A 13,248-nucleotide genomic window follows, 5' to 3' on the forward strand; every position below is an offset into this window, starting at 1 on the left:
CCAATGGCAGAACTATGTGGGCCGTCAGAATTATTAGCAGCCTCCTTTAACCCAAACCAACGCTCGTTAAAAGAACGGTTAAGTGGCATAATGTAAATTATTATTGCTACTCTAAAACATTGCATACTTCTAGGACCCATATGCACCGTTAATTACCCAGTGCAACAAAATGAATAAGTCGGAAATAATTTTTCCACTTGACACACGACGCTGATTTGCGTATATTTTTGTGATCAACATATTTTTTATTTTTAAGAAAAAGATAAATATGAATTAAAATGTATGAAAATTAGTACTATTTTATGTGTAACATAAGGTTTGCTTATAAAACAAAAACAAAAGCTATTAAGCATATGTTCAAATTCTATCTATAGCTCAAATTTAAGGTAAAGACATAAGCAATATTTTAATTTTTTTTCTTTGTTAACGACACGCGGAAGCATAGGGGCTCGGCAAGATTCTCCCATCGTACAAAGTTCTGGGCTGTTATTTTTGCGCCCTCCCATATGATGCCGGAATCTGCTAGCTCGCACAACATGGACCTTCTTCAAGTATTCTTTGGGCGACCGTGATCTCTATTACCCTTGCGGGTTCCTATCTAGTGCCATTTCCGTGATTCTTTCTGGTGGTTTTCTAAGCGTGTGACCTATCCATCGTCACTTGCTGTGTTTAATTTGCCATAGGATGGGTTCCGCATTCGCTGATCTTCACAGAGCATCGTTGCTGATCGTGTTGGCCAGAGTATTCGACATATGGTGCGGAGGCATTTGTTGATGGTCATGGGGTTAAAGGCCAGCCATCTTTCACTTTCATACAATAATATTCACAAATGAGCTAAATATTTTTGAAGACTTGCGAACTCGCCCTTACTTTGTTTAGCCTGCAGTTGGTATCTTCATCTGCTCCATGTAAAATACGTGTCTTCTTATTTATTTTCTGTAATCTGGAAGAAAAATGCTATGAGACCACAGGGACTTAAATTTTTTTCATTTTTTTGCGCTGAGTTATATTATTTTATCGATGCATATTTTAAAAAAAGTGGAGCACGGGCACTCTATAATGGGGTGCAATGTACACTAGGATGGCTCAAAAAAAATTGTTTTATCTTCGTAAAAGTCCAAAAAAATATAACAAAACTTACTTCTAAAACCAAGTAAAAAATTTTATTTTTTCAACTAAAAGATTTTTTTTCGATTTGGGGAGATTCCAGAGTCTCTATAATAAACTTTTTTAAATATAAAGGGTGGTTAAGTTTCAAGGGCCGGTGTTGACTTTGAATAAAATAAAATTTTTTTAAGAAATTATTGTCATTTCTCTTTATTATGATAATATTTGTATGGCTCAATTACGTATGGAAGAAAATATCGGCCAAATGGACGCCGCCGCCTCGGCGGCACATCTCCATCCGATGGTCCAAATTTTCGATGACGCTGAGGTATAATTGAGGTTCTATGCCGTTAATGTGCCGAATTATCTCATTCTTTAGCTCTTGAATTGTTGCTGGCTTATCGACCTACACCTTTTCTTTCAATAAACCCCAAATAAAGAAGTCCAACGGTGTCGTTGACGTTTAGGTATGGTTCACTTTCGACATCGGCCCTTGAAATTTAACCACCCTTTTTTTATATATTTTTTTATTAAAGCAGGGAATGTAAAGAACATATTCAAAAATATCGCTTAGTAACCATTTTAAGCCAAATTTACGAAAAAGCGCATTTTTCCCATGAGAATTCAATAATAATTTCGAAGCGCAGATTCTACTCAAAGGAGGTAGTTATAAAAACGAATGGCTATTTTTCAGACATAAATAAATTCTATTATTCGAAAAGGCTCAACAAACTAGAAGAGCGTTGGACGAAGTTTATAAGTATTAGCCTAAAAGTAGAATATATTGAAAAATAAAATATTTACTCCAAAAAATTAAGAAGTTTTTATTTTTCCACAGACTTTTCCAACGGTCCTCCTATTAAAAAAAAGTGAAATATATGCATCTGAGTAGTTTGGGCACACAAATTTGGGGTGCATAATCAAGAAAACACATTTTTTTTTGGCCTTCCTAATACTGTGTGTGAGTGTTTAGCACTCTCAAGACTCAAATTTGTATTTAATATATTTGTATTGTATTTTTTATAGACATCTTATACATATCAAACTCACATAAGGCTCTATTGTTTTTATGTATTTTCTTTTTGTTTTTTTATGTACCCCAAAGCGTGCATTGTGACTGTAACAATTATTGCCATGAGCGACAGCAAAAAATAAAATAAAAAAAAAACAAAAAAAAAGAAAGGAATGCTGATTGCAACAATTTGAGTGCGTTGTCAACGAAATGCATTAAACAGTCGCAGGAAAGCACCACCTATACGCCATTAAATCGTGCTTACGAGTATAGCCCACCGCCTGCTAGCCGCGCATACCTACGCAGCATCAGTGGCCATAGAATTTATGGATGATGGGTCCTCGTTGGCACCAGCAGGCGCGACATCAAACAATTTTAGGAGGATACGCGCATAGCCTTGACGAGCAACACACTAGCCGATATTTTCCAAAGCAAATAAATGTGTGAGCATAAAGCATTGCTGTTGTACCCATTAATGTTTTTCAGCTGGCTTTCTTTAATGCTTTTTTTGCCTTTCTTTTTAACACAGCAACTTTACATGGTTTCACGCATCAGCTCGTCGAACTTGCCCCAAGGAGGTGGCTCTTGTTCGACGGCGGGAGGATTTCGGTCTCTGTTATTTTTTTTTAGTCTCGTGTATCTATTTTCCGTTTTGTTTGCTCTGCATAGCTCGCTGCTTGTTGACAATTGCATTTGGCTTCCACTGTGGCGGTGTATTTGCCTGTGCAGCGTTGCGTTGGCGCGTCATTCGCATTGTCGACGTCACACAAAGTGCCCTTTGCGTTCGTTTTGTATCCTCGAAAGGGTTGTTGTGCTTATTTTGCGCGAATTCGCTTTTGTTGATGTAATTGTATATTATTTTTTTTTATGCTTTGCTTTTTTGTTCTTGAAATTTAGGTTGCTTGCCATAAATGCGTGTTGTTATAAGGCTATATGTTGTTGTTGTAAGCAGGTTTTAGTAATGCGAATGCTCTGTAGCTATTCTTAGAATATTTGGTTTATTTTTCGGTTCTGTTTTTGGTTTTGTTGGCGGACAAATCGGTATCCAATTTCACTTGGCAACTAAGGAGGTGGGAAACGTTGTGATTTTTTCGCTATTTGCCGCTACAAAAGATTGCATGTTGGGGGCGTATTTTACGGTAATGTATTTATGTGTAGATTTTTACGACTATTATGCTTCCCTCCTTACTCATTTAATTGCTGCTCTACTTTCAGTTCTTTAACATGAAATTTCTAAGAAGTGTTTGTTCGGAGAAATTGTGTAAAAAGTCTTCAGAAGTTCTGCAAAGTTGTGAAGTAAAAATATTTAGGTATTGCAAATTAAATACAAGGTGGCGCAAAATTAATCATCCATTTTCGCTTCTGAGTAGCTTTTTTATATTACTAAATACAAAAAACATATTTTGAGTGATGGAAATGTTTATTCCATTGCTTGTTTGTTTGCAGGTGTCGAGTTCACAAACGTCGAATACGAGTAACGTATGGCGTCATTTGCAATATTATAAATTTTCTTATGGGATGATTAATTTTGCGCCACCATGTATAAGCTTAACCAAACTATATTGGGGCAATACATGTTAAATTATTTACAAATAAAAATTCTAAATAATTCTCAACAACAGTATCTGCAAATCGGGAGTACAATGCAAATTAATTAAATTACTTTAGCTCTTAGATAAATTTTTTTTTTCGATTTCAAAAGATGTTGTTATAGATTGTGTTAGAATTTTCGTGCCTTTTAGAAATTCAATGAGGTTGACGGGGTTGTTCTAAAAAGAGCTTACGTTACCGAGGTGAAGATGCAGTGCTCGAGCTTGGCCCCTTTTTTTCCTTTTCCTATCAGCTCAACAGCGAGAATGCGCCTAAAATATCTAAGTTCCCCAAGCATTACCAATTCAATCCCAAGCGATTACCCATAAATCTGAAGCAAATTCTTGGAAGCGCGAATTTTTCTCACAGCAACGACCGAGATCGGGGCCGCCGTAGCCGAATGGGTTGGTGCGTGGCTACCATTCGGAATTCACAGAGAGAATGTAGGTTCGATTCTCAGTGAAACACCAAAATGAAGAATAATATTTTTCTAATAGCGGTCGCTCCTCGGCAGGCAATGGCAAATCTCCGAGTGTATTTCTGCCATGAAAAAGTTCCTCATAAATAAGTCACCTGCCGTTCGGAGTCGGCTTGAACCTGTAGGTCTCTCCATTTGTGGAACAACATCAAGACGCACACCACAGATAGGAGGAGGAGCTCGGCCAAACATCCAAAAATGGTGTACGAGCCAATCATATATATAATGATTCGTAAGGCTGGTCCAAGCCAGATTAGTTCGTTGCTTCAAAATTACTTAAATACAGAACTCTGGCTTCGTTGAGAAACGTAAAGTTTTGGCCTCGCATAGGTGTAAACCTTAGGAAAATAGACGGATAGGTGGAAAAATTTTATACCTAAGGCCAGATATCTGCGTATTTTGATTGCCTCATAAAATAAGCTGAGATTCCTTCTCAAACAATATATTCAAAATACATTGCAACAGTATTAGATGGGGCAAACTGATTCCAAATGAAAGACCTAGTAGACCCTTATATTTATTGATTGTAGTTAGAATTTTTGATGGCCATTTAAGTTTGCACTTTTTTGCCTAAGCGTTTTTAGAAGAACTGAAAAAAGGTTAAAATTCATGACGGACCGAAATATGTAGTTTGGACACATATGTATAGTAAAATTTTGTAGAACATTTTAACCCGTTATCTCCCTCGCGAAGGAGTAATTTAGACCCCGTTGTTGAAAAGTCTAAGCAAAATAGCATTTAGCAGGTCGCTAGAAGGTTAATATGTTCTAGAAAAGTATTCTCCGAAAAATTTCATTAAGTGTATTCTCAGACAAAATCTTTATAAAAAGAAAGTGAAGTCCACAGAATATGAAAAACAAACATTCTCCCTTGAAATATGCAACAAATTTTTAATGCTTTCTTTTAATTGCATTTACTTTGGGAATGAACATAGCAACAAGCAGTGACTCTGAAATTGTGTAATTTAAGCAAATAATAATAAAAAAATGTACTATAATGTTGCAAAAACGATTTCAAAATACTATACCAAAATCCATTATAGCGAACGCAGAGTTTTCAGTGAATTTACTTAAGATTGACAGCATAATATTAAATATATAATATTATTCTCCGGTAGCTATTAAAATTTAAATTCTTCCTATCCATAGTTGCCTTTCCTATTCTATATCTTTCATCAGCTATATCTTTCAGTCAGCTGGCCCCGCCACATGGCTCAACATTTGCGCTGTTCGGCCAGCTAATGAGTCAGTAACCTGACTTAAGCCCAGTGAGTCAGCCTCGATTGTACAACCAAACGCAAAAGTTACGCAGCAAAGTCATTCATAGGGCTTCCATAAGCCATAGGGCAAGCAGCTGGTGGAATGTTGCCGAGCGACATAAAATTTCAGTAGCCATTGGCGACTTGGCGTGAAAAGTATTGGCTGCAAAAATAAATTTCAGCAAAAACAATTGTGAAAACTTGGGTAAACTAAGTGAATTAGTGCACCGGTGTTGAGACAAGAAAGGACCTTAAGGACCTTAGTTAAGAAATATGGCAGCAGCCGCACCAGCTGCCGCAGCTGCGGCACCAGCTGCAGCACCAACAAATATTGCCGAAATAGCAGGCGATGCCAATGTGATGAACTACATGAAGAACCGCCTGCGCAAGGGCGCGATGAAGCGGAAGGGTCTTATGGTTATAAATGGGCATAAGTTCGCGGTGCGCTTCTTCAAGCAGCCAACCTACTGTGGGCACTGCAAGGACTTTATATGGTATGGCCGAAGAGAAAACACAAAAAAAAAACCAAATAACAAAATTTAAACAAATGTCGCATATTTCAAGGCGTTTTACACCGCACTAATTGAATTAGGCGTAGAATTTTTTGTTGCAGCAAAACTTTGTATTTTTTGTTTCATGATTTCCTTTCCATTTTCAGGGGCTTCGGCAAGCCAGGCTATCAGTGTGAAGGTGAGCTCATCGCATGCCAAAAATCATAAATTCCAAATCTACTTGCCACCTTTCTTTTCATGTGTTCTGGTATTTTTTCACATCTTCATCTTTCTACGCTCTCCGCACCGTTAGATTGCCGTTTCAATATACATCAGAAATGTTGTAATTTCGTGGTGTTCAAATGTCCTGGCAAGGAGACCGACATTGATGCTGATTGTTCGAAAGTCAAACATAAATGGGAATCGACCACCTATACAACGCCAACATTTTGCGATGATTGTGGCATGTTGCTGCATGGTGTGGCACATCAGGGCGTCAAGTGCGATAGTAAGTGTCGGAAACAGCTCCTATAGCGGAGTGCCAGTGTGTGCATTTGTGCAAACGAACAATTCAATCGTGTTTTTGTGTTTTTCTTCTTATCTCAATCTCAGATTGCAATTTGAATGTGCATCACGCTTGCAAGGAGAAGATGCCTCCACTGTGTGGCGCCGATATCAACGAACTGCGCGGCAAGTGTTTGTTGTATGCGGAACTCAAGGGCAATACGCTGACTGTAGAAAGTGAGTAGCTGATTTCCTATTTCAGAAAACTTGTTTTGTGATTTTTATTCCTTAAATATTTGTTATTTGATTTTCAATTTCCAATTCTCGCTTTTTCAAGTTTTTTTTTTATTATTTTGCTTTACAGTCAAGGAGGCTACCAATTTGATACCGATGGACACGAATGGTTTGAGCGATCCATACATTGCAATTGTGTTGCATCCAGATCGCAGTGGCAAAACAAAGAAGAAGACGAAGACTATACAGAAGTGTTTGAGTCCGGTTTATAATGAGAAATTTACTTTGTGAGTAGTGCGAATGAAAATATTTAGTTATAAGAACTTCAAATGAAATTCAAAGGCATGAGTTTTAAAGTGTAAATTTTAGAATATTAAGCTTAAAAGTTTTACAGCAACTACTGTGAGACTTTGAACTCTCAAACTTTTGAGCTTAGCGTAGGTATGCTCAGCCCTTGAACTCGCGCAAGGAAACAGCTTTTCTGATTTCATATTTTCACACGAAAGATATAGAAGGATTAATGATAATAATCATAAAATGTGTAGAATTACTTTTGCAATGTACTTTTTTCCGAAATATTAATACACCGCTTTTATCAAAATGTTCCCCGAATATATTCAGAAAATTCAAAAGTATTCAAAATATCTTGAAAGTTTTCTCCTTCACCTGCAGCGCACTTATGCCAGCGTTTAATCTAGCTCTCGAAACATATTATATCTGGTACTTTGTTTTCGGTATACCCATCAGAGCCGTCTTCGATTTCTCCATTACTTCCTTTTGGTTATTAAAACAAGTTTCCCGTAGTGATTTTTTAATTCAATCAAACAGAAAAAAGTTGCAGGGAGTCAAATCAAGTGAATTCTATGGCTGTTGAATGGTATTCGATTCGTCCTTGGTAAAAAATTCATGCATAATTATGGCACTGTGCTATGATGCGTTATCGTGGCGCTAAATTCACGAGTTGTTTCCCCACAAATCCTTTCCTTTTTGGCGAATTGATTCACGTAAACGTCTCATAACGCCCAAGTAATAGTTCTCATTAACTGTCTGACCTTCTATCAAATATTCATGGGGTACAAAGTCGTTGTAATACATAAAAATCGTGAACATTGCTTTCTTACTTGACTGAAAACGACGTGTTTTTGTTTTTGGCCTTGGCTGATTCGGAGCTCTTCATTTACTCACCTGATATTTGGGTTGTGTGTTGTACTCATAAATCCACGCCTCGTCTCCAGTAATTATGCGTATGATGAATGTTGGGTCGGACTCAGCCTTAAACGCGGTGACGATGAAATTCAAGTCCTTTGCAACCAAGACCCAACTTGAAAGCAATACAGCGCAAATCCAAATCCTTAATTACAATGCCCTGAATGGATTCGTAAAGAATGTGGAAGTCCTTTGCCAACTCTCTGATTTCAGGTGATGGCGCTTATTCAGGGAACTGTTTGATCAAGGTGTAATTAGCAACATCTACGCAAATTATCTTAGAACTTTGAATACAAATTTTATGCGAAACTTAAACTGTGAGCTACATATGACCGTCAGAAGCACAAAACTTTGGTGACCACCTCCAAATACTATAGATTACGCTTGCGGCCCCTTTTGATTTTGGATCTAATCTTAATCTAAACTTAATTTAGACTAATCCCACGGTAATTTGCGCGGTTTGTAGGATCCTTGAGGACTGTGCAGAGTACGATTAGGTTCCAGTCGATAGGTATGATTTCATGCGACCATATTTTACAGAGCAGCTGATGCATGCGGTGTGCCAGCTCTTCGCCTCCAGCTTTGGATAGGTGGTCCGTCGGCTCCTGCGGATTTGTTGTTTCTTAGGCGCGATATCGCTATTCGAACCTCTTCAAGGTCGGGTGGTGGTGCGACTGTTCAGCCGTTCACTACTGAGGATCAGTTTCAACTTCATTGTCCACACTGCTATTGGCACCATTTAGCAGTTGTGCGAAGTGTTTCCTCCATAACTCAAGCATTTCCTGTCATTAGATTGCCGTTTTCGTTTTTGCAGGAGCTGGAACCTCAACTTTCAGTTTGGCGCAAAAGTTAATGTGTCTGTCACGCAGCTCTTCGCACTCACTTTTTTCCATTTCCCATTTTTTTCCTACAAAGACGCATCTCTTCCCTCCTCGCTTCGCGGTATTGCTCTGTTGTAGTGCGCGTTGCAGCCAGCCTCAGTGTATCCCGGTATGCTGACTCTTTTCCATAGTGGCGGCATGAAGGTTTAAATTTATTTTCATGAGTTTGAAACCAATGAATGTAATATTAAGAGCTGCTTGTTAAACTTAATAAAATTGCAAAGTGTTGATGCTTCAAAGCTGGTTTAGGATACGCCAATATGGTACTGCTTTAAAATTTGTAAATGAAAAGTGATATTACAATTGGAGTTTTTGCAAAGTTTTCAAAAAATTTAAAAAAAGCTCGGTGGTATAAAGCTTTGAGATCATAAAATTATTATAAGTGACTTGACATTTTTTATTGACAAATATTTACGAATAATCACTTTAACTAAGCGCTTACAAATGTATTTAATTATCGATTTAAATTTCTTGCTGCTATTCAGCTTTATAACTTTGAAGCTTTTCTTCACACTTATTTCATGATTAAAGTTGGATATACATTTACCTTAATTTGTTTTTTTTTTTCAGTGACCTCACTCCTCAAGATCGCGATAAACGTCTACTGATTGAGGTTTGGGATTGGGATCGTACATCACGTAATGACTTCATGGGCTCATTTTCATTCAGCTTGGAAGAGATACAAAAGGTCAGCTGAAAAGAAATAAAACTGCTAAACGAGTAATATTTTTCTAAGAATATCTTATTTACCAACCAGGAACCCATCGACGGCTGGTACAAGTTTCTCTCTCAAGTTGAGGGCGAGTACTACAACATACCGTGCTCGGATCCGGTCAACGACATAGCGCGCTTGCGCGATGAAGTGCGAGTGAGTGGAGTGTTTAAAGTGCTTTCCTAGACAATTTTTCTAATTCCTACTTTATTCACTCCTTACATTTAGATGGATAAAAAAACCGATAATAGGCGCCGCATGGACAACAAAGATATGCCACACAATATGAGCAAACGCGATATGATACGTGCAGCAGATTTCAATTTTATCAAAGTACTTGGCAAGGGTTCGTTCGGTAAAGTGCTGCTGGCCGAGCGCCGTGGTACCGATGAGCTGTATGCGGTGAAAGTGCTGCGCAAGGATGTCATCATACAGACCGACGACATGGAATTGCCCATGACTGAGAAGCAGGTGTTGGCGTTGTCGGGCAAGCCGCCATTTTTGGTCTTACTACACTCGTGCTTCCAGACTATGGTGAGTGTGCACGGTTTGTTTGTAAATAGCTACAGGGGAGAGGTGGTTGTGAACACTAAAAGTGTGCATTTTTATAATATCTTTGTCAGGATCGTCTATTCTTTGTCATGGAGTACTGCAAAGGCGGTGATCTTATGTACCACATGCAGGTCTATGGACGTTTCAAGGAATCAGTGGCAGTGTAAACGAATTTTTATATATTTTTCATCTTTTCTAACCTTCTGTTTTTTCATCCACTAGCTTCTATGCCGCCGAGATCGCTATTGCATTATTCTTTTTACATGAGCATCACATTATCTACCGCGACCTTAAGTTGGAAAATGTGCTGCTGGATGGTGAGGGTCATGTCAAGCTTGCTGATTTTGGTCTGAGCAAGGATGGTATTGCCGATCGCGACACTACGAGAACCTTCTGCGGCACGAATGTGTATATGGCACCCGAGGTGGGATTCGCACATTTCTTTTACAATTTTCTTCAGCCCAACTTTCCAATAAATTCAAATCATTGCAGATTCTCGCCTATGAAACCTACAGCCACACCATTGACTGGTGGTCTTACGGTGTGTTACTCTTTGAATTGTTAGCCGGACAAAATCCCTTCGAGGCTGATGATGAGGAGAACACATTTAAAAATATCAAAGAGAAAAAAGCAGTATTTCCGAAACACTTCTCTCAGGAGGCAATGGACGTGTTGACGAGCGTAAGTGGGGCAGTGCACAGTTTACAGCTTTCTACAATAGAACATAAATTTTTCTGCTTTACAGTTCCTTGCAAAAAAGCCCAATAATCGCTTAGGTGCTGGCCGCTATGCTCGTTCTGAAATTACCACACATCCTTTCTTCAGGAATATAGATTGGGACAAGGTTGAGGCGAAGGAAATGGAGCCGCCTATTGTACCGAAAATTGTAAGTGTTCCCATTGAAAGGTCTTTCGTGGGAAAGTTGGGTGTTAACACAGTGATATTCTTTGATTTTAGAAACATCGCAAGGATATCTCGAACTTCGATAAAGCTTTCATTGGCGAAAAAACAGATTTGACACCAACCGATAAATTATTCATGATGAATTTGGATCAGAGTGACTTCATAGGCTTCTCCTATATGAATCCGGAGTTTATCACTATTATCTAAAATGCATATAAAATGCTTAAAGTACTAAATTTAGAGAACTCTGTAATGTGAAATACAAAAATATATTGAAAAAATTAGCAGAAAAAGCAGAAAAAAGTTCATTGTTATTAATAATACTTGTTTTTTTAACTAATAAATTGCGAAAGTGTCGGTGGCATGTTAAGGCCGGCGGGCCAATTAAAAGGTCAAAATCGATTTTGGTTTTTTTCCTGAAATCAATAGCTTAGATATTCAAGAACATGAGACACATATTTTCAGAGTTAAATTCCAAGTATTTGCAGAGCTACAGAGCCGAGCGTAGTGCGGCGTCGAGCAACCGTGCGCTTATTGTTGTAGTTTGAAGCGCGTTTTCTCGGCTTTTCATTTTCACGATTTTACCTAATTTATGTACACGATTGCAGAAAAACTAAACGAGCTATCCATTTCATTCAAAATGCGTTATGTTTAGTATTGTTTTCTCTTCTATGTGAACTAAAAAAAAACATCCAAAAACTTTTTTTAAGCGACTTTTTTGCCCAGTTGAAGAGTTTTTTTTTCCTTAAAAACCCACTTTTTTTTTCTACCTTCCCCAAAAATTCGAATTTTACGTGTTTCCCCCAATTTTCTTAGTTAACATCGAAGATAATTACATCAAAATTAATAATCTTTTTTTTTTTGTTTTCAGATGAAAATTGCAAGTTGTATCTTGTACAGAAGTTGGATACTTCAGTGGCAAGGCGCTCTGGGAATCTATTGAAAACTCATCTTACAATATATTGTTGGAGATTGTACAAATTTTCTTTTTAGTTCAAATATATATTAAACTATCCCCAAAACTTCATTTGGCTAATTGTTTTTTTTCTCATCCTACAACGCTTCGCGAAAACTACTGAATTTAGGACATCTAATTGGCCCGCCGGCCTTAATGAGTGACATTCCTTTCACAGCTTTTCAATTCATATCTCGCTTTCTTTATAAAGCTTTTGGAAACTCAAACGGGTTGGGGTTTTGACTAATTTTCCAATTCGCTATTTTGCACTAAATTTATTTTGCTATTCAGTGTAGGGTAAGGTGACCATCTCTTTAAAGCTTTTCAACTCGTCTTTAGCTTTTTCCATCTTCTGAAATTTTTGAGAACTTTAAAGGATCGGAGCTTGGATACTTTCTGAAAATACAATTTTGCACGAAATTCTTTTTGCTGCCCAGTAAAGTCAACCACCTTCTAAAAGCTTTTTTTGGTGACCACAATAACTTTCAAACAAGTTAAAATTTTTTTAGTACAAGCGTAGGAAAGCTAAAACATGCACAGTAACGCTAAAATGACCTATGGTCTTACTTTATGGGCAGTGGTGAAGTTATTTGAAGCCAATTTAATAATTTTACGATGCTTTCGAATGGAAAATATATTGACAAATTTGATGCAAACAGTTTGTACAGGCATTTTTATTGTAAAAGAAATAGGGCAATTCGTAATTCCAGCTCGCAAAAAGAGTAGCACACGAACTTTTTCGTTCAGGTGTTTTTGAATGTTCACTATTTTTTATAAAAGTAGCGTTTAACGAAAGCTAGTTTCAAAAATTATACAAAAATGCGCAAAGTATTTTTTACATGGAGAAGGGGGCAACGCAGTCAAGAGGGGGGGAAAATATGAAAAATCAATTACGGTTCTCAGCAACTTCAAACTTGCACTAAAATTTAACAAAATATAAGGAGGCGCAAAATTAATCACCCTATCGGAAGATTTATAATTTCTGCAAGTGGCGTCGTATGTCAATCATATTTGACATTTGTGAGCTATGTTAGACTGCTGCAGTATACAAGCAGAGAAGCAATGGAGCGCGTAAAGATCAAAATAAAGATGCCCATCACTCAAAATCATTGTTTTTACCTAGAAAATAGTTGTTAAAAAACAAAACTGTACGAGTAATTTGATTAAAATTACGTTTAAAACTAGAAAGCAAAAAACTTTTTAGAAACCCTTATCAAAAGCTGTGGAATTGAGATTTTGCATAAAATCTGAAAATGGGACTTATGTGGCTTTTGTTAGAGAATAAATTATACTTGTACATAATTCAATGAACAATAAAAAAAATATATAAAATAAAATATAAAAAAAAAAATTAAAAAAAAGTAA

The 13,248-nt window shown here is 37.3% G+C and overlaps 1 protein-coding gene across 1 annotated transcript; it reads left to right on the top strand.

The window, feature by feature from the left end:
* The first annotated feature begins 5,553 nt into the window (after positions 1–5,553).
* Positions 5,554–11,251, top strand: LOC128866835 (protein kinase C, eye isozyme-like). The gene is made up of 13 exons (XM_054107836.1): positions 5,554–5,939; positions 6,104–6,135; positions 6,250–6,444; positions 6,549–6,677; positions 6,805–6,961; positions 9,332–9,449; positions 9,519–9,629; positions 9,702–10,007; positions 10,097–10,188; positions 10,248–10,449; positions 10,518–10,706; positions 10,771–10,911; positions 10,983–11,251. The coding sequence occupies exons 1-13, from the start codon at positions 5,719–5,721 to the stop codon at positions 11,133–11,135; spliced, it is 2,046 nt and encodes a 681-aa protein (XP_053963811.1). The 5' UTR covers positions 5,554–5,718; the 3' UTR covers positions 11,136–11,251.
* The last annotated feature ends 1,997 nt before the right edge of the window (positions 11,252–13,248 follow it).

The sequence above is a fragment of the Anastrepha ludens genome, chromosome 6 (assembly GCF_028408465.1).
Source record: "Anastrepha ludens isolate Willacy chromosome 6, idAnaLude1.1, whole genome shotgun sequence".
NCBI lineage: Eukaryota > Metazoa > Arthropoda > Insecta > Diptera > Tephritidae > Anastrepha > Anastrepha ludens.